The sequence below is a fragment of the Indicator indicator genome, chromosome 1 (assembly GCF_027791375.1).
Source record: "Indicator indicator isolate 239-I01 chromosome 1, UM_Iind_1.1, whole genome shotgun sequence".
NCBI lineage: Eukaryota > Metazoa > Chordata > Aves > Piciformes > Indicatoridae > Indicator > Indicator indicator.
The window spans coordinates 18,623,271-18,645,699 of record NC_072010.1 but is presented as its reverse complement, the minus strand read 5'-3'; the positions used below and the strand labels follow the sequence as shown (position 1 = coordinate 18,645,699).

The window sequence follows — 22,429 nt, the reverse complement described above, 5'->3', positions numbered from 1 at the left end:
CTGGACTGGAAAAGAGAACATGTCAGGAGAGAAGTGTATAAAATCATGAGTGGTGGTTAAAAGATGAGCCAGAACAATAGGAAAGGCACATGAAATGCAACTGGACAGTAATTTAAAGCAAATATTTCTTCACAAAAGCTGTTATTACTTACGGGATGTGTATACTAATTGTGTGCATGGGTTCAAAAAGTGAGTGGACAAATTCTTGTAAGTTTTAGCTGGATATGAAATTTGAAGACATCGTCTTTGATTTAGGAAGTTCCTGAACCTTGAATTTCAGGAGGCTAGTGAAGCTGGAAAGCAATCAGTATGACTGCATTGTTTTTCCACTCTTCTCTTGTCTGTTGCTGGAAACAGCCAGACTCTGGTACAGCTGATTTTGAGTCATATATCTTCTACTCTGTATTCCTGTCTGTATTTGACATTTTCATTGTGTAAGTTGGTCATGTGGAATTTCTAAGGGACAAGTTTCCGTGTGTCTGAAAACATCTCGAATATTTATTTTTCTGAGTATTTATAAATAATTTTAAAAGGTGCTAAGTACTGTTTACTATATTTAGGCATTTGCAGCCCAAGAGGACTTGGAAAAGACCAAAGAAGAGCTGAAATCTGTGATGTCTGCTCCTCCTCCGCCTCCTCCCCCACCAGTTATTCCTCCAACAGAGAATGAACATGATGAACATGATGAGAACAATGCTGAAGCCAGTGCAGAACTGTCTTCTGATGGTGTCATGAATCACAGGAGTGAGGAGGAACGGGTAACAGAAACACAGAAAAATGAACGTGTTAAGAAACAACTCCAGGTAATGAAGATTCATAGTCATACCAACATAATTCAGGCTTTGGATTTTCATTCTTTATTTGTCAAAAATGTCTTTGGAATTATGACATACCAAGGAAGCAGCCTTTTTATCATTTACTAATTTACCAACCAATAACATTCATAATATTCTAAATTGGAATAAATACAAAGATTGGATGTAAGATTGTGCTTTATAGCTTAAAAATAATAGTATTTTGTTGCATTGGCCAGTAAATATTTCTAATAATTATAGAATGTCCTGGATGCTGAATGTTAAAAGTGTAGTGTTTTCCTTTCTCAATACTGGAATTCATTAAGGGGTATGAACAGATGCTGTCTTCATAGTGTTTATTTGCAGTCATTCACAGACATTGTAAACGCAAAATCTGAATTATGGATTCATCTTATTTTCCTAAAATGGAGTATTTCCTCCTAGACTGGTTTCACCCTTCAAATTATAGTAATCTATCTAAGTGGCAACCTTTTGCCTTGTTACAAAATGTCCCTCTGGAAAGGACATAAAAAGCTGCTGCTTTTTCTGGCAGCAGTGTCTTAGTAGTGTGCATGTGTAATATCCTTTCTACTTAACCAATCAGTGAACAGGACCAGGGAGATAAACAAGAGCTGGTTTTAGTCAAGCAGAAATTGATAAATAAGGTCATTCTTCTCTTCTGTCCTGCTGGTCTCCTCCTTGCTGGTCCCATTCTTGTTGGATGTTATGGTATGAGGCCTTTTTTTTTTTTTTTTTTCCCCCTTTTTTTCCCCCTCCCAGTTTGATGCCCACAATTACATAAGGAAAGAATCCTATGCTCTCCTTCTCTTTCCCTCTGCAGTCTTTCTGATAGACCTCACAACTTGAGTAACTGAACAGCAAAGCAAGCATTTCATATTCTGGCTTCAACAAATCATTACCCAAATTGCAGAATAGTTATCAGAAATTCCAGCATTGTTAAAAGATTAGTCAAAGCACTTAAATGCACATATTTTATTTGACAGGCTTTAAGTTCTGAGTTGGCTCAAGCCAGAGATGAAACCAAGAAAACACAAAATGATGTCCTTCATGCTGAGAATGTTAAAGCAGGCCGTGATAAGTACAAGACTCTTCGACAAATCCGACAAGGCAATACGAAGCAGCGTATTGATGAGTTTGAAGCAATGTGAGAGCTGTTATTTTGCATTTATGTTCCTCGTAAAGCTGAACCACCAACAGAGAAAAAAAGCAGGCCTTTGCAGATTTGATGGATTGCACCCCACTTTGCCAAAGCACTTCATACCAGTTTGATTACAGTGGCTATAAGACAAATTTAGGGGAAGCCATTCAACAGTGAGGGCAGTCTGTCATCTCTAACTTTTTTTTGGGGGGGAGGGGGAAGAGAGTTGGGGGAGGGTGTGAAAAATGATAGCAGTTTTTTCCCCCCATCATGTTTTCAGGTTTTTTTCCCCATCGTGTTTTCAGTTTCATTTTTTTCATTTTTTTTCTCTTTGGAAACTGATGTGAAGTATATAATGACTGACAACTGTATATATTGCTTAAACATAAAAAAACAGAAAAAAAAGCATGGAACTGAGCCTAAACTGGATAGGTACTATTTCAGTAAGAAGTTTGCAACTGCATTTTTCAATATAGCTACACCATTAAGACTTTGATATGGCTGACTTTCAGGTTTTTTGTTGATTTTTTTTTTTCCCCCCCTTCCTTTTTTTTTTTTTCCTCCCAAGTGAAATTCTTTGGTGTTTCATGTCCTGTCATCATTGATGGTTTTCTTTGCCTGCCTGTTCACAAAGGTCTGGATGGCAGGTGGTAGTTCCAGAAAAGCATTTTTTTAAATGGAACACTACCTGTGGGCAGCACATGGCTGCTGATAGGCTTGAATAAGTATTGCTTTTCCTAGGTGATCTTTATTTTATTTTATATTTTTTTAGAAGAGCAAAATGTTCTAAATGAAGCAAAAAAAACCCTACAATCAACCAAAAAAACGCAAACAAAAAACCACTAACAAACAAACAAAAAAACCCCAAACACACAAAACCCCCAACTATACCAACAAAGCTTCAAATGCTATTTGCTTGTAATTATTTTATTTGCAGTAGGGAGACCTGGACCTTTCTGGCAAGGGAGCATATGAAAACATCAGTCCCAGGGAGGGGACAGTATCCTACCTCACTACTATGTACATGATGACTGGTCCTTCAAACACCATGAAAAAAACTGTTTAAATTGACTATCACTACACAGTGATGTCACAGAACACTAGGAGGCCTTACTCCTAGGATTTTCTTTTACTTTAAGATGGATTTATAGTGCTAAATACTGTTTAACTGCCTTTTGTTGAATTTAGTTTGTAAAAGCATCTCGTGTGTTTTAAAGCTGTAACCTGTCACTGGTATGCTATATCCTGGGAGGGGTGTAGAATGTGCATGTCAGTTAGCTTGGTTTTGGGTTTCCAAATACAAAATGAAAGTTCCCAGAATTGGAGTAAAAGTGTTATGTAGCTTCAGTTTTCAGTGAAGCTAGTATTGTAATTGTCATACCTGATGTCACATCATTGTTATTAAGTCCTTTTCCTCTTGAAAAGGAGACCTGCTTTTTTTTGCTTAGAAATGGAACTTTACAGTTAATGTGGACTGCAGTTATTCCTTCTGTTATAGTACCCTAGTAAATATCTACAGTGGAAGAACCCTGCTTTCTCTGAGGATGGTTCAGCTCTTTTATGTTTGAATATTATGCACTCATAAATTTACACTTATCTATTAAAATTTGCCATTTTATTAAACTTTTTTTTTTCATGCACATTAGGTTTAAATTTCTTATGAACAGTCCAACTAAGGTGTGATTTTTTTTTTTTTTTTTTTTTTAAATTTTATTTTGTGGAGTAAAAGGTTGGCTATGTGGGGTGACATCATGAAAATAAAATAAAGATACATTAATATATTTTTGGTTTGTGGGGCTAAACATATCTGACCTTGAAGACTGATGTGCAGATGGTGTGCACATGCCTCAAAGTGCTGCTTGGTGGAAGTTGGTATTTCTACTTGCAGTGCATTGTAAGAACAGGTTTCGTTTCGCAGGCTTCACACACCGAAGCATAAGGAAATTTCTGAAGTATTGGAACAGTTTGCCACAGCAGGTGAAATGCTGTGCTTCCAGTGAGGTGTTCATGTTTCCCTGGAAAGCGTGCACTAACACTGATACATCAGTTTCAATCTTGGAAAAAAATACCAGTAAAGTTTGCTGTTCATAAATCTACCATACATAGAGTAGGGCTGAATGGATTAGATCCATTTATAAAGCTGTGTGATTTTATTTTTTTTTTCCTAAACAACCAGGAACAACCATTTGTAAATCAGCTTTTCACAATGAACAAAGTGGTAATAGCTGCTGTCACCAGCAGTTGGAAACACTTACTGGTGCAGAAATACTAAGAATACTTTTAATGATTACTTGGTGAAGTAATTTTCCACATGCTTTTTCCTTTAGCATCATGTTTTGTGTTGTACAATTAAGCTACAATTACATCTACTATTTTGGATAACATTCATTGGTTAACAATAAAGAGATACAGTTAATTTCTCTGAGGTCCATTGTTGTTATTTAATACCTTTTATTTCTGACAGCTTTACTAAATATACTGTAATAGCCTTTTTTCCAGAGCAGTGTACAAATATTGATGATCTTTTGTTTCACACTCTGGTCAAAATGAAAAAAAAAATCAAATTGTATCCCTAGGGAATGGTATTCTGCTTAAGAAATAACCACATCCAGTTGGGAGGAAACACTGGTGATTGTCACTTCAAAACAGATGTGAATCATCAGAGCAAATTTGCTCTCTTGAGAACAGAGGGTAATTTGGCCACGCAAGAGCTCTATGGGTAATGTAAGAACTTTCAATCACTGCCTACATACTGCTTAGCCCCAGGTTATGAGAAATTTAGTTTAATAGGTTGATGTCTTAAGCATTGAGAAATCTTGGTGTGCTTTTTTGCTGCTGCACATTGTAGTGGATGGTGCTGTCAAATATGTGCATGGCCATATGTTTTAGATAATGGCAAGTTTATGGGCTTTTTCACATGGTTAATACATTGGAGAGGGCAGGAACAGTCTCATATAAACAGGTATATAAATTAATCTGCTAAGCAGGTCTCACATAAATTAGTCCTCCTCTCAGGTGACATTCCATTCTACCTTGTATTTGTTTAGCTTTGCACTCAGCACAGGCACATGACCCTTCTTTTCTTACTCCATATGGCAGAATTGCTATGATGAATTCAAATGTGTACTTAATAATTTTTAACTGTGCGTATCTCTAGTGTTATACTTCTATCTTCTTGGAGCCCCTCCTGCTGAAACATTAGATTTGAGGTTTCTCATTTGTTAAAGAACTTCTGCATAGGTATGCAACCTCAGAATATTGTGCTTGAAAGGGGAGGTAAGTGCTTTGAAAGGCTTTCTTTTATTTTAATGTGCTTGAGGTGGAGCGAAAAGGATATGAAGTGGTGCCACTGTTTCCAGGGCAGACTAAGACAATCATCCAGAATGCCTTGGATGTGAAAGAAGATACTCTGTCTTCTTGAAGTAGATCCCCCTGCACATCAAAACTTAGATTTTTCTGTTGGTTGTACTCTCAGAGTCCGTGTTTCTTACATGCTCTGTTTATTTTGTTCAAACCAGAATAAAATTCACATCCACCTTTTTAAACCCAGTTTGGAAAGCACTATTGTGCTGTTGTCCCCTTCTTTAAACACATGCTCTGTGGCTGTTCAAGTTACATGCTTGAGCACCTCTGAGGAAAAAAAGAAAGTTTGTTTTAAATGTGAAAGACTTTAAAATGTCTGGGGAGAAAGTACCTCAAATGTGTTTTCTTAATTAAAAAAAAATTAGCTAAAACCTTTTGATTTTGAGAAGGAACTTATGCAAACATTTTCTATATCTGTTCACGGATAATTTTAAAATATTGTGTTGACCAAGACATCAGACTAGTTTCAAGAACTGGGGGTTTTTAACGAAATTGGTGTACCCCAGTGGGATGAGGTGGTTTATTTTAGTTTCCATGAATGCTCTTTCTGACTAAAAATATCAGCATAAGAAAGTTGAAAGCTTTCTTACAAAAGGGCGAAGTTCACTTATTACTAGAAGTTGTCTCATAACTGCAACTTAATGCAGCTTGGCTGAATGATAAGATCTTCCTGGAAGATCCCCAAACTATCAAATTTCTTTGCAAGAGAAGACCTCAGTATTTGCAGCAGTTGCCTGCAATATTCTCGGTATTAGGGAAGAGATTTTGCCCACATACCTCATAGTTTATGGAAGGACAAATCTAGGAAAGGGAAATAGAGCATTTTGAATTGCAGGGATTCCATCAGGTGCTTATGTCATAAATAATGTGCCAGAGTGTTTCTGTCTACAGCAGTAGGCTTTAGGCAGCAGAAGAAACAAGGTGAAATGGAAATGTACATCAAAGGAGGTGGCCCGCTAGGTGCAAATATTCCGAACGCACTTGTGCGTAGGAGTTAATATTCCCTGTACTCTGGATAAGTGGATCGGGTGAAAAGAGATCGAGCTCAGAGGTAGGACAAAATGTGTTGCTTTTTTTTGCTTGTTTGAGGTTTTGGGGGATTTTTGTTTGCTTTTATACTACCTTATTGACATAAGAGGAGTTGCCATCATTAGAGTAATGAGATGAAGGCTTTTAGAAAGCCTGCTCCCCAGCACCCAAAGGTCTTGGAGTTCTTATGGCCACATGTACCTAGAGTGGCCTCTCTATTACAGCTTGCTAAATTTCTGCAGAAGACATTTTGTGCAGTCTTAATTTCACCGTGGAGCATTTTTGCACTGACAAGATCAGTTGAGAGCAGTTCTTAGCTGCCCCACTACTTGTTCGAGCAACATGAAACCCATTGTGTAGCCGTGTGAAATGGTCATCGTATGACAGACTCCCTAACCACACAGGCTGAACTCTGCAGGATCTTGTGTCAAGTCTACAGCTCCCTGTGGCCTCAGCTTTCAGGCTTCTTACTCATCCTTGATTTCTTCATTAAACTTGATACAGTATTTAACTTCTAAATCTATAACCTCAGTAATACTCTACTAAACTGAGCTTCCAGTAAATGGTTGACTACTGTCAAGTGTTTTCTTAGAACACATTATGCCAAGGAGTTGAAATAGTTGTGCTTTTACTTAAGTAGCACTTCTGATTAATTAATAATCTCTATGAATATGGTAATTGGAGTTCTATTGCCAAAAAGAGATTAATTTGCATTTGGAGCTGAGGCTGAAAAGTTTTCTGCCAAGTGCTCTTCGATTTTCTCAACAGTAAGTTGAGAACATGTAGGCAACATCTAGAATACACAGACCAGTTGATCTTGCTGCTGCCTTCGTTGCTGGGAACATGTTACTTGACTGAACAGATTCAGTCTTTAGGGACTTGTGACAAGACAGCAAGCTTGTTCACAGACCAGAAAAATTCCTAAAAATGATAAGAAATCTTTATATTATTATCAGCACTACTGTTTCCTGTCCTTGATAGTTTTTCTTCAGGCTAATGCTTTTTTGAATGTCTGGGTTTCTTCTCTTGCTGTCAGTGTTTCGAGCACCCATCTGCCTGCTCAGTGCCAGTTGTACTTCTCTCTGTACCCTTTGAAAACACAGCTCTTCATCTTTCTTCTTTTTCATTGGGGGGTCTTTCAGTGTTGTTTTGAGCAAACCCACCTATCTATTTCAATTTAGAACTGTTACTGCTACTTCTTGAAAAAATCTTTGTATCGACTTTGCTTACATGTTCTCTTATCAGGCATGCATATATATGCCACCTTATAGAAGAAATAACTATTGACTAGATAATAATTGCAAGCAGCCCTCTGAAGGACAGAAAATGTCAATAAGGAAGTATGTTAGTGCATGCAGAATACCAGGGAAGAGCTGAACTGCAGTGTGGATATGCTCATGAGGTTCAACTTTGAGCCTAGCCCTAGTCACACGCATGAGAGCACATCGGAGAGAAATTCTGTGTTTATCCATCTTGGCTGGACTATGCAAGAGAAAGTGCTGGAACAGGGTTGCTATGCCTACTCAAACAGCAGAGTAGTTAGGCATAATTTCATTTCAGGGTGCTGTGGCTTTGCTTTCCTGCAAAACAGTTGTCCTGGATGTAAAAATACTAAAAAGAAAAAAGAAAAACAACAACAAAACAAAATCAATGAACAAACATACAACAGCTGACTTTTCCCTGTGTACTCTTATTTAAAAGGGTTATGGTTATATTCCCACCTAGCTTTGAACCTTGTTTGCAGGTCACCCTGGTAAAAGCTGAACTGCTCTGTAGCATAAGCTCAGGTGCCTGAGGAGTTAGGGATATCCTGTGGCTCTTCGGCCCATGCTAGCTTTTAAGAAGCAGTGGCAGGTGTGGGGAGAAAATATCTCATACCAGTCTTTGTTCATTTTGATATTGGGCCATGAGAAGAAGTTCTAAAGAGCTTTCCTTTTACAAGGATGATTAAGGGACTAGAACATCTCTCCTGTGAAGAAAGGCTGAAAGACCTGGGGCTTAGTCTTGAGAAGAGGAAGCTGAGAGGGGATCTGATCGATATCTACAAATATCTGAGGGCTGGGTGTCAAGATGAAGGTGACAGTCTCTTTCCAGTGGTGCCCAGTAATAGGACAAGGAACAATGGGTATAAGCTGGAACACAGGAAGTTCCACCTCAACACAAGGAGACGCTTCTTCATAGTGAGGGTGATGGAGCACTGGAACAGGCTGCCCAGAGAGGTTGTGGAGTCTCCTTGTCTGGAGACTTTCAAAAAACTCCTGGATGCGTTCCTGTGCAGCCTGCTTTCCAGGGGCATGGGAGGTGGGAGTGGGTGTTGAACTTCATGATCTTTAGAGGTCCCTTCCAACCCCTAACATTCTATGAGTCTTCCTAGCAGTGGCTTCTCTATGCTTTGGTGGCCCTTTTCATATGTTTCTCCCAGTGTTTGAACTGTTTCTTGCTTCTCACCTTGCTTTACTGCCATTGTTTGGTCAGGTTTTTTTGTCCTTACTAGTGTGTCATGCCTTTTATTTAATCTGAATAATGATTTCAGTTTAGATTAGATAAAAGCTTTAATGCTATTAAATGACTTTGCATCAGTAGAATGAGAGTGCAAATGCAGACAGGGAAGGAAGATGTTGCATAATCAATAGTTTATAAAAATATTGGGGTGGGGGGAAAGAGCTTAAGACTTACTGAAAGAAATACATTGCATTAGCTGACTGCTTGGATTCCAGGGTGAGAGCAAGAGGCAGGCAACTATATAAGGCAAGGCAGATGTTTTCTCAAACTAAATTTATGGTAGTAAAGTTCTGTGGTAAAATTTACTAGGCTTTTTATTTATTTATTGACATTTCTTTGGTGCTCGCTGAAGAACCCAGCAAGAGAATACCATATATTTCTTCAGTTTTATTTCCTTTCATTACTTCTGCTGTGGCTTATTCTATCAATTTAAGAGTAAAAATGCCTCTTTTTCTCTCTGGTGATTCTGTACAATTCTGTCTTCCCTATGCCACTGCAACTAGCTTTGCAACCCAGACCTTAATGAACGAAATTATTTTCTGAGGGAAAAGTAGAATAATTTGCTTTGTGTTTAACTGAGCTTGATAACTTATATGTGTATATATACACATACACTAGATTTTATGTATCTATATATCTAACTCATGGTTAAGCAGGAGATTTCTAAAACAGTATGTGGCATTAGGCCTTGTGTTAAATAGCTGTATTAAAGTGAGATACACAACTTGCTACTTATTTTTATATAAACTTAGGTCTTGAATAGTTTTAGAAGTTAAGCTTTTTAAAGCTGTGTTTAAAAAAAATATTGCAGCATTCAGAGTGAGTATGGTTCAGTTTTGTCCTCAATATCAAAATCTAATCTATTTACCTGTCTGTTTGGTTTTTTTTTTATCCTCCTGCAAAAGCTGGTTGTTTCTGGGGATCCCTTGGTGCCAGCAAACATGTTGCTGGTTTCAGTGGTACCACCTCAGTCTGCAGTTTCACTCTGTGCCAGAACCCTGTTTCTCTTACCCTTCCCCGGGAGTTGCTCTCAGACTTCTAGAACACCAGAGTGGTTTTAGTACTTCTAAATTTTAAACACACATGTATTTGCTTATGTTGAAGCCCTGAAAGTTGCCACAGACTTCTGTGCCAGAAAATGGCACAGAATTTGTGTGGGAAACAGGCTGCAGTATAAAATTTGATGTGACGTTGCTGCACCTTACTTGCTGTTGCTGCACTCATACATGTAAAAAAAAAAGTGCTCTTGAGGGCTTCTTGCTTTTGAATAGCAACTTGAATGACAATCTGGTAATTAAGTCTTTTTCCTAATTCCTTTTGAATAAAATTCTGATTTATTAATACTTAGAGCTGAAGTGCTTCTCCAGAACAGTCAGAATGAGAGGTTCGCATTATAGGAAGGCTGAATTTAAAATGCTGATTATTCTTTGCCTGCTCGTTATATAATGTACCTAAGGAAGGCATTCTCTGAAAGGAAAACATTTGTCAAGCCACTTCAACAATTTTCAGAAAAATCAACATAGAAAATACACACCTTTTTTTTTTTTTGTCCCCAAAATGTATCTTCCCTCAAGTAAATTTTGACTCATTGTAAAAAAATTCCACCAGAGAACTTTAAATGCTAAGACAGAGATAAATTTAAGAGAGAGAATCTTTAAGTTATCCTCACCTTTCTTCCAAAGGTCTCTTGGAAGGCAACAAACTGGATGAACTACACCCCAGAGCTTATACAGCAAATGGCAGATGCACTGTGCTAAAAGGATGTCTGAAATCATACTGGCTGTGATTGAACGTTCTACAAATACGTCCTATATTTGGTGTGTTTATGCACAGGGCATCTTATTTCAGCCACCCTTGGGAACAGTTTTAATACAGTATTACCTGAATTACACTCAGCTGTGGTTTGTGTCATCTGCATTAGCAAATGAGTCCTTTAAAACTATTCTCTGGGTGGATTTTAGGTGAAGTTCCTTATAATGCTACTATTTGCCATCTAAACTATAGTGGTCTGAGATATGGTGCAAGAATTTGACTCCGGCATAGAAGAGTAGTTTAAAGAAACTGGGACCTGCTCTTCATGCTGAAAGTCAAAGAGTACTCATTCTGTATCTCTTGGAGACTTTGGCCACAAGAACCATGCGTTTCTTAAATCATTCTTTTTCTGATGTTCCCTTGTTCTGATGATGTCTTGGAAACAAGATTCAGTTGGAAATTAAATTCAGAGTAGTGACACGGAGTGAAGTGTGCCTAATATGATGTCGCTGCATATTTCTATTTACTGTTTCTGTTTAGTATCCTTTTGCTAAATCTGCTTGATCTCTCTGTGTCTTTTTGTGCAGGTTACAAAAGTACGATCTCTTGCAGCCCTTAGGATAGGAACAAGGTAAAGATCATCAGAAGATCTGTGGTCTGCCAAGGCCTGCTATTGTGCTTCTGTAAATCTGGACAGTTTACAGCGTTTTAAATTAGGTGCTGCTTGGTCCATGAAGAGTTTTTTTTTGGAAGGACCAGGAAGTGCTGTTATAACAGTTCATTAATGTTTGGTTCTTTCATGGTCTCTTTAAATCTTTCCTTTGTTGTCTTTTCCCAGGATAAAATTAGCTTTTTGAAGTATTTAAGCTGTTGTTCTTTCCAGAAAAACAAGAAATAATACTAGTATGTTAACCTTTGTCATGTAATGGGACATGCTAGAGTGAACAGTGATGTGACCCTTCAAAGTGGGAAGAAATTTCTTCGGTATGAGGGTGGTGGGACTCTGGAATAGGCTGCCCAGGGAGGTTGTGGATGCCTCCTCCATGAGGGTGTTCAAGGCCAGGTTGGATGAGACCTTGAGCAGCCCAGTCTAGTTGAGAGGTGTCCCTGCCCTTGGTTGGGAGGTTGGAGTAGATATCTCTGTGGTCCCTTCTAACCTAAGCCATTCTATGATTCTGTGAAATTGCTTGAGGAATCTTGTAGATCTTTGCCCTCAAATGATGTAGTGTGGGAAGCTTGATGCTATATCCAGTCCGGATAAAGTGAAATAAGAGTTAGATATTTTCCAAGTTTTATTGGTTTTCTACACGGTTTCTAAGAGCTTTGATGATACATGAGTAGTGCCAGGGAATTTTCTAATGTAACCTCCCCAGTTGGAGCTGTCTGTACATAACGTTTCCAGTGTAAGCACCCGTTGCTATTTGCCTTTTTGTACGCTCTTGGGATGTGCATACTGTGTATACCTAACTGTGTTCAGTGGTGCACCCTGCACAAAAGCCTAAATAAATGGGTTTTAACGTTAATCCAGAGAATCACTGTTCCTTTGATGGTCAGGTTGGTTACTGCTAGTGAAAATCTTCTTGCTTCTCTCAGAAGTTTGATTCGTTTTGTGACGCCCATCCGGAGTCGAGTTTCCAGGTGAACATCTTATGCTGTGATCAGATAAACCATGAGAGTCTGGACTTGCAAAGAATGGATCAGTCTTCAGGGGAAAGATGGGAGCTGGTTATTAAGGAAGCTAGTAACTGGGTAGATGGACACCTGAATTATTCCCAAACTCAGCTAGTATCCCCTGGGAATATACCAAACCTTGGATGCACTTGTGTTCCTCATGGTACCTTCCTGCACGATGGTGTGCTGGGTTACACCGATCCTGGATGGGGCTGAAAGAACCCAGCCCCCCAGGTGGGACTTGGTTCCTTCCCCCCCCCAGGAGAAGGGGTCTCCTGGCTCAAAGGTGGTCTATTTCACCTCCCCTTCCTGTCCAGCAAGCCTATAAAAAGGGCGAACATCTCACTGCTTGCTCTCTTGCCTGCCTCGTCCGCTCGAAAGAACATCGCTGCTGCTGCTGTCACTGCCTCTTGCACTGACCACGGGGCCAGGGCCTACTTCTTCCAACTGAATCCATTCACATCTAGGGTAATACAAAGCCATCCAGGCTTGGTTTTGTGTGTTTTCCCATTTACCCTCATTCCTTACCTTTGTGAACCCTCCCTGTTACTGCTATATATACATTTTGCTTTGTTTTGTTGTTGTTAAAAAATGTACCTCTTCTACTTCCAAACCGATTCCAGACTATTTCTTTTATGAATTTTCCTCTCCTCTCCCCTACCCCTTTTTTTCCTTTCCTGCCTCTCTACCTTGCCAGGAAAAAGGGAGGGGGGAGGAATCTCAATTTGTTATCATTTGAGCTCCTAAACTCCAGTCGGAGCTCAAACCAGCACAAATGATTTCCTGCATTGAGAATCGTGCAAGTAGAGCCATTGGAGGACTTGGATCCGAAACAGCTACCTGACATCTACCAAAGCCTGACAGCATGTGCCGAAAATCCTTAGCTGGTAACTGCCCAGTGAGGCTCTGCAAGCCTCCCTCTGAACGGGGATGCTGCCTTCTCGGTGCTCACTGCTGTTCTTCCCATAGGCAGCCACTAGAAGGAGCAGGCCTCTTACCCAGCTGATGGTGGAGGGGCTATGTTCTCTCCATCCTGGCAGGGTTTGGAGCCACTTGCCTCACACCTTAGGACTGTAGGTGGGTAGGGCAGGCTGTGGGTCCTGTCCAGCCTGTAGCTAAAAGCCCTGCAAAGCCAAGGGGCTGTGCAGAAGGAAGCCTCCTCTGCTTCTAACTGATGGATTACATCAGGGCACCACCAGTTCACCAGCTGAAATAAGTCCCTGGCTCAGCCCTTAGTGGGCAAGGTTTGGGTTCAGGACACCAAAAGCAATACAAAATTCAGAGCTATGGACTCAGGGGCTGCTTTGCACATCTAGGCTAGCACTGGACTGACTTGCTCAGCACTTGAGTAATCTTAAAAGTCTTTCTACAATCTCCCTCTCCCTGTGTGACCCATGTTGGTGGGTTACAGAAATTCCTGATGATCAGGGGAAGCAAGGCACAGTGGCCTTCATGCATTCTATCTCTAGCCAGATTTTAAAGTGTTTCTGTAGTAACTGCCACTTGAAGCAGACTTCTCTAAGACCATTTGCTCCAGGTACTATCAGTGAAAGATAGTAAAGACCTTTAGTTCAAATACATCTTCAATATAACTGCAAAATGTTCCAGAGGATCTTACTTAGTAGTCTGTTTGCTGGTGTCTGCCTGTGATGCTTTTTGGCTTCTGTTGTCAGTGCTTGAAGTTCTTTGGTGGTTGCCTTGCAGAGGGGAAATTGGGCAAGATGAAGTGTAATAGAAACTTAGTAACAAGACTTAAAAACAGAAAAGTGAAAGAAAGTGATTTTAGTGTAACAGAAGCTTTGGGCTCTTTCTCACTGCTAATCATAGCTTCAAAACGTAACTGTTCTGGTGTAGCTATAACAGATTGGATCAGCTGCACATTAGCTGGAAGGTGCAGGTTCATACCCATTGCTAGTGGCCAGCAGGAGCTGGTCTGGGAAGGGGTGGCATCTCCCCACTGGCAGCAGCTGGAGGACCAAGTTCTGGGGACATGGTCTCCTCTGCTTCATCGGCTGCTTTATATAAGCCTTGATGGCTAACGATTGTCATGTTCTTCCGTACAGGATGGCAGTCATGCCTGTGGGATTGCCATAGGAAGTGGCCTTCCAATCTGAAGGGGGCCTACAAGAAAGCTGGTGAGGGACTTTTTAGGGTGTCAGGCAGTCACAGGTCTAGGGGGAATGGATCCAAGCTAGAGGAGGGTAGATTTAGATTAGATGTTAGAAAGACGTTCTTCACCATAAGGGTGGTGAGACACTTGAGCAAGTTGCCCAGGGAGGTGGTGGAAGCCCCATCCCTGGAAATTTTTAAGGCCAGGCTGGATGTGGCTCTAGACAACCTGATCTAGTGGAGGGTGTCCCTGCCCATGGCAGGGGGGCTTGGAACGAGATGATCTCTTCCAACCCTGACAGTTCTGTGATTCTCAGTCAGCTCAAGGCAAGGGTCAGGATTTTGCTCTGATGAGGGGGGTGTTGGTGTTGAAGGAACAAGTTGGTAGGTAAAGGTCTGCCTGAACTATTGTAGCAGAGTTGCATGATGAAAAATGCTGTCCTGCAAGGAAGGAAAGCATGAATTCAATCATGCCTATGAATACCACAGCATGAAAGAGCAGTGCATTTTCTGTAAAGCAGAAGGCAAAACACTTGGTCTTTTCCTTCCCTGTCCCCCTTGCCCCTATGCCCCTTCCACACTTAGTGCCTGGCCTGCAGCTTTGCTGGTCCTTGTGGAAGTTCATGGGACTTTCCTCTAGTTTCACAAGTGGTTTTTGCATTTGGGGATACAGCAGGATCTGGATTTGAAAGCAGCTGGGTATGGTCAGGTGGGCAGGCATGCAGTGGCTGAGGTGCAGGCACCTTGGGTCTTAGGGCTCAGCTGCCCCAACTACAGAGGGCCACATTGAAAACCTTACATGCATTTTGGGTTGTTTTCCCAGTTTCTACGATGCCATGACTGAAGTTCTGCTGCCACTTTGCTTTCCATAGTTGATATGCACTGGCAAGTTAGTGAATGAAAGCCTGTATGACTCCCAGCCCCAGCAGCCCCCTATGCCAGCTCTTGCTGGCCCTTGGCAGTGCAGAGGGAGGATATCCCCCTAATTTGTAGTGTCAAAAGAAAAAGGTGGGGTGAACAAGTTAGATTTCATTAGAAGAATGTTCCAGGTTGAGAATAGGGTAGCAGCCTCATTTCTGGGCAGCATGTGGCTCACTAGCACTTTCCATTCTTACAATGCTGATGTTTTCCTTTTCTGAAATAATTCTCTAGATGCAGAGTTTCAGTGTTAATTAAATCATTTTTTCATGGAAAGAGGCAAGGGAAACGCTTCTTGTATAAAGTAAATCAATAAACACAACATTTCTCTCGGCAGTTCTTGGCCATGATGACTGTGATGAGATCAGGGCAGAGCCTCAGCCTGCCACAGTGATCTGTGACCCTTTGTGCTGGTTTGAGCTCTGACTGCAGTTTAGAAGCTCAAATGATAACAGACTGAGATTCCTCCCTGCCTTCCCCCCCCTTTTCTCCTGGCAAGGTAGAGAGGGAGGAAAGAAAAAAAAAAATGGTGGGGGAGAGGAGAAATAAATTCGTGAAAGAAATAGTCTAGAATCGGTTTGGAAGTAGAAGAGGTAATTTTTTTTTACCTTCCCCCCAAAAAAATAATTAAAAAAAAATATATATGTATCAGTAACAGGGAGGGTTCACAAAGGTGAGGGATGAGGGTAAAATGGGAAAATATACAAAACCAAGCCTGGATGGCCTTGTATTCCCCTGGATGTGAGTGGATTCAGTTGGAAGAAGTAGGCCCCAGCCACCTGGTCAGTGCAGGAGGCAGCAGCAGCAGCAGCAGCGATGTTCTTTTGAGCGGATGAGGCAGGAAAGAGAGCCAGCAATGAGATGCTCACCCTTTTCATAGGCTTGCTGAACAGGAAGGAGGAGTGGAATAGACCACCTTTGAGCCAGGAGACCCCTTCTCCCGGCAGGGGAGGAGCCACGTCCCACCTGGATTAAGTTTCTTTTGTCCACCTGGGGGCTGAGTTCTTTCAGCCCCATCCAGGATGGGTATAACCCAGCACACCCTTCCTCCCATGAAAGGAAAGCAAAACAGCAAACCCCAACCATATGACTGGAGCTGAGCCCCAGCAGGTCGGTAGTTACGGTCTGGAAACACGAAGTTCGTGCTAGAGGCGCTGACGAGTGCTGGAACAGCAAGAGGTGCTGCTGTGGTCTGCAAGGTGACTGCAGCAGGGGAGAAGGTAGGAAATGCCTGAGGGAGTTCTGCTACTGAATTCAGTTTGTCCCCCCTACAAGGGAAAAACAAAACAAACAACTTCTCTATTTCTGGAATTGGCAAAATATAAATTAGAGGTAGGTGTGAGTGGATGAAAACCAAATTCATTCTCCCTGCCTCCTAAGCATCTCTGGCAAGACCCCAGTGCAATTTTCCTCTTTACAGGCTGCTTCCTGCAGGGTAGAGTGTTGGGCCACCCAAACCACAGCCACAGCTCTGGTTCCAGGGTGTGATTGGGGATCTCTGTAAGGTGAGCCTGGCTGCCATAAGGAACCCTGCCCGGTGAACACCCATTGCCAGCTTCTCATCCTGCATGCTCCTCCTGCTTACACTACACTCAGCTCATGGAAATTAATAGTGGCATTTAATTTCCACTGTACCTACCTGCTGCTCTTGACAACGTTTAACTGTGAGGGGCAGGGGGGGATAAAAAGGAGCGAAAAAGCCCAGGCCTTTCTATAGAAGCCGTTGAAGTGACACCAAAACGTCTTCGGTACATCTCCCATGCATGTCTTGCACATATGTCTCCGCATCTGGCTGTTGACCATGGTGAGTAAGGCACCTCTGCTCCTCAATCCACCCCCTTGTCCTGTGGGACTCTAGTGAGCTCTAGCCTCCTGGGTCTCCTACAAGCTGGTTTTAGGCAGGTCCTCCTCAGCCTGGAGCTTCCCCCAAGCTCTCCTTGAAAAGGCTTGTGTGTTGGATAAATCCCCAGGAATGGACAGTGAAACGCAGGGCAGCAGCCACTTCCTGGTGGGGGCTATGGCACTCAGGGAGCCTGCTGAGTGGTCAGGGAGGCACAGTGGAACAGGGTGTATGACAAACCCAATCAGTGAAGGCAATATTTCAATCATTTTCCACACTTCTGCTTCAGCCACAGCAAATGTCTCAGGAGTGGGGTTAGTGGGTCCTGGGGTTAGTGAACATAGGTCCTCTGTCATTACACTGAAGAGCTGGATGATGGTGGCACCTAGTGCATGTGCTCCTAATGTACCCATTTCCTTACCAGTTTTTCTCTACAGTCACAGGAAACCTTTGGAGCAAAAGGGGGCAGTTCATGCACTGGGACAGAAAAATCTCTCATTCGGTTTTTCAGCATAGGATGAGCTCAAAGATCCTGCAAGTCTGAGAATGCTTCCCAGAGCAGCCAAAGCAGTGCTTTGTCCTGCTTTGGAAGTGGTTTTGCCAGGAGTATCCTTGTGTGGTTTGCAACAGCATCTCCTGTAGCTCCTTTAAAGAAGGTCATGCAGGTTGTCTAGTTCAGATTTCATCTCCAGCCCCTGCATCTCCAACTCTTCAAACTGCATCAGGAGCTGCTGTGCTGCCTGTCAGACTCACATGGACTCTTGTTAAAGATATCACAAGAGACGTTTGCAACCTGGTAACAGCCTCTCCAAGCCTGGCTTGTATAATGCAGACAAGCAGGACCACTGTGTGCTGCAGTGGGCTGAATACAGCATCACAGCTATGAATATAAGCAGTGAATACATAATTAAACCATTGTTAGGCTACTTAAGGCTGACAGATGGCTCCAAGCTGAGCTCTGGGGCTGCCCGGCCCCCTCACAGGAGACAAGAGCACGATGGTCACCTCCACCAGCTACCACCCAGCAGCTCAAGAGCATCCTGTGGTTGAGAGCTAATCAGGGAAGGGAGCAGCACAACCAGGGAAGTAGAAACTATTTTTTTCAGAAAACTTCAGTGTGTTAAACAACTAAGTACCAAAAACTTCCTTAGACCTGTTCCTTAGACCCAAGCTCTGGATGTGCTCCAGGCCTTGTTACTTTTTGCTCTTTGCTAGGAAAATGAACTGATGGTTGTTGTTGGCTTTGGGAATCTGTCCAGCCTTACCTTATGCTCCTCAGCTCTCCAGGTGGAGACTGTAGGTTACAGAGCAGGACAGGGTCCTGGGAGACAAGCACATGAGGCCTTCAGGTAGCTCTGCTCAGCTTAATAAATGCAGCAGAAGTAATTCACACCTCTGAGGTCATAAGTGAGCCCTTCCTTTACTTGCTTTGGAGGATGGAGCCTCTGCCCTCCAAAACTGCATTTTCTTGCCAGGTGAATAACACGCTGCTATGTAAAAAAAAAAAAAAATAGTGTAAGGGGAAGTGTGCAGAGGATGCTCTTTCATTTCCTCATCTACTGCAACAATATTTCTGGATCTATCATGTGGAAACAATGCAAATGCTTTAGAGACTTTAAGCAGCTGGCCCAAGAAAACGACAGCACTGCGCAGATCAGCTGCCAAGGAAACCTCACCTCAGGTCATGGATCTGCCTGGAGATGTGATCATCCAGCCTGAGCCCTCCCTGTTTCTACGCACGCTCTGCTCATGCTTCGAGCATTGATTTACTGAAAAGTAGCTTCAACGAGTCACACACCACTTTAGAAAAATATTACTAGTTCCATGAGGCAAGAATAAAGGCTCAGCTGAGCTGAAGGCAGCAGGAACACCTGGGCCAGCAATATCTAGCCTGACTTCTGACAAGAAGACAACAGAGGTGCTCGGAGTCCAACAGCAAATGAGAAAAATACAATGCAAACACAAATGGGTATGTTAGACACTACCAGCCTCATGCCAGAGCTTGCAAAGGAGCCACTACATAAGGCCAGGCAGCATGTTGGCACTGGTGCCCACAGCACAAGTTTCTCCTGTGATGGGACCACATCAGCCTAGGAGCTAGGGAACAACTTCTCACCCTTTACATTACACACACACAGCTTCCTGGTTCTCCGCTCTGCTGCCAATGTGATCAGTCATGGTTCATGCACACCATGCAGAGTTTTGATATCAGCATCCCTGGAGGTACAGCACTCAATACTTCCATCCAGATGCTGGGGAGGGACCTTCATGTCTCACTCCAGTACCTCTGTTTGCCCTGAAAGGAGGCACAGCCATATGACAGATATGCCCAGGCTGGACACAGTAGAACAGCAGATGTTCACAGATGTGTAAATCATTTGCATTAAGCAAATTAGCAGTGGTCACAACTGATGAAGGGTAACACTATGGGTTTTTTTAGGCCAACTGCTTGTCCCATCTGCATTTGTATCACCCCACTTCGTGCCTCATTGAAGTGCTGGCAGCCTGCACATAGAGCTGGAGAGGGAAGGAAGAGTGGTTGCAGCAAATCTGGTATGCTTGCCCTAGCCAGGCACTGCAATTGGGCAAAAATAAATCAACAGCTCCATGTATTTTGAACAAGCATTTGGCAGCTTCTGCTGTACTTTGCATCCATCAGGTAACTATTCTGAATTCTTTTCTATGCAGTTCTAAATTCTATTCCATTTACCTTGCAATATTCTGAGCCAAGCCACAAAGAACTGCACCACTGAAGATGAATAGATAGCATCGCAATACTTGAAAGGAGACCAGATCCACCATGTCTAAAGCCAAATTTTGATAGTAAATGACTGATGCAGCTACTTAACCCTGGAGCTTGTTTTCGTAGTAAGCAAAACAAGGGGAAAGAGTCTATTAATTACTAATTTTAAAAAAAGAACAGATAATCTGCAATCATTTATATTTGAAAGTCTTTAAATTTACTCAAAGTGAGCAGTTTTGTTGTGCAGGTAGGAACACAAACCTGTCTATAATTCACTGTTAACTGCTCTTGAGATTTTTTTTTTTATGAAACAAACCAGCCCATCAATGAGGAAAATGAATCTTTATTTTTTTTCTCTAAAAGCAGAATTCATGTACATGGTTTTGTACGAGTTAGAAGGTGGTTTTAAGATGTGAGTAGTCACATCACAGAAGTAATACAGAACAACCAGTGAAGGAACAAAGAGCCAGTCTGACAATTGCTTTATCAAGTACTCCAAACAGGAACAGATTTCAGGACAGTATTAAAATCTCACCTACTCAACACAAGTCCAGAGATAATGAGGGGAAAAAGAACTACAAAACACAATTATTGCTGCTGTCTCTGCATTTCTGTTTCCTTGCAGGATGTTCTACAATATGCTGGTAAAAAAGTTTCATTAAGAATGTCACTCAGGTAAATAAAAGGTAACCAACCAGCCACCCTAATGTGCTAAATTAGACTTCATCTGAGACCGAAAGGAAAAAAAAAAGGAATTCTAGAAAAAGCAGGTAGGTTTTTGTTTTACAAGTGAAGATTAGATTATTGCACCTCTGAAACACTGAGGATGGATGTGCTTAAACATCCAACTAGACTTGGTTTGTAGGTGCTCCCAATGACCACAAAATGCAATCCTGGCCATTTGACTTGTCAGCACCAATGAGATCTCATGTCTTTTGGGAGCAGGCTGTTCCCTAGCTGTGCTCCTTGAGGTCCCAGCCTTCCCACACATACATGCACCAGTTTTTCTTAGGTCTTCTCTAACGCCACTAAAATCAGCCCACGAGAGTACCTGTGCTAAGTGTATGCGTTTAGGAGACTGGGCCCTCCAATGTCTATTAGAAGTCCAAGAGAGGGGATGAGAAGTATTGCAATCATTTAGGTTAAAGGATAGAAAGCATAATAAACGCTTCAAGCACAAGTTATGGCAACCCTTTAAGACCTGAAAATGGAAGTTGGAGAATTATTTAAAGCACACTGGTAACTGTGAACAGCACACTTCATCTGATGGTGCTTTCATAAATATCTACCAGGTACTTCATGTGGACCAGTGTCACCTTGCAACGCACTGCAAGGAAAACCCAGCACATGGTAGGATGTCTCATATGCAGACATTCCATGCGTGATTAGGCTACCAGATCACCAGTTTCTGATGAAACCTGAAGATATGTATTCCAGAAAATCTAAAGATGAAGTCTGAAAATCTCTCACATTACCTAGCAAAAAGTTAGGTGGAACAATCCTTTAACACAGATGACTTTAGGATTAGTTACATGGTTAGTCTAAACAATGTGCACATACATCTTTAATTTGAACAGAATTCTTCAGCTAGGCTTCTCTGCAATTTACAAAATATATAAATGCATGATTTGACATTTATAAAACCTCAGCCCTTTTATAAAAAACAAAACAAGGCCATAAGAGTTTTAAGTTTAAATCTATTGTGTGTTCTTTTTTTTTTTTTTGTGCTTTTCAGCAGTGTTAGTTTCTACAATAAATAAAAAATATAAATGGCACTCCAGCACGGCCTTATAATGCAAGGAATAAATTAGCAAGAGTCACACTGTAAATTAAAATAAATAATTTCTAGATTTTTTTAAATTATTTTTTTAAAATGGTCTCCTTAATTGCACAGTAAATTTTCAGTAGCAATGAAAAGTCAGCTGGGTATTATTCTAAATGCTCCAGAGTGTGAAAGCAATTGTGTCTCATTTTTTAAGCTTTACACATCAAAGAATACCTTGGTCAAACCATCAGCTGATGAAACCGATAAATATTTTGGTAGTCTCTTGCTGTGGCAAGATGATGCAGTATCTTTCACTCAAGGCATTAAGTCCTCCAGTGCCCACCTTGCTGGGGCAGACACCCCCAGTTTTCTGTTCCAAGTGAGGTACTCTGGTTTACACTGATAGCTTTGATGTTTTTGGAAAAGTGTTCACCATTAGCTATGACTTTCACAGCAGAAGATCATCAATGCTTCAACAACAGTCCATGTACTCCAAGGCTGCAAAATCCCCTTCAAGGGCTTCACTAAAATGACACACTTGTCTTTTTGGGTCATCACATGAACACATCAGGCTTTGGCTCTCCCCAGAGCTCTTTTGCAGTGACCAAGTTAGAATTCAGACACACCAAAGAAACAGGACACCTGAAAAGATATGATCTTACCTCAGACTAAGCAGTAAAGCCACTTGCCTAGTGTGTGCATATATACACATACATACACACAGTCACACATCTTCAAAACAAAACCAAAGACAACAAAGCAATTAACAGTGTCGAGAGCCTGG

General features: G+C 41.6%; 1 protein-coding gene across 1 annotated transcript in view; it reads left to right on the top strand.

Annotated features, from left to right (window-relative positions):
• The window catches only part of RDX (radixin), a 37,948-nt gene extending 35,809 nt beyond the window's left edge, over positions 1-2,139 (top strand). Inside the window, exons 13-14 of the mRNA XM_054389370.1 lie at positions 561-803; positions 1,799-2,139. Coding sequence (XP_054245345.1) covers positions 561-803; positions 1,799-1,963 — 408 coding nt within the window. The 3' untranslated portion in view covers positions 1,964-2,139. The remainder of the gene's footprint in view (positions 1-560; positions 804-1,798) is intronic.
• Positions 2,140-22,429: the final 20,290 nt, after the last annotated feature.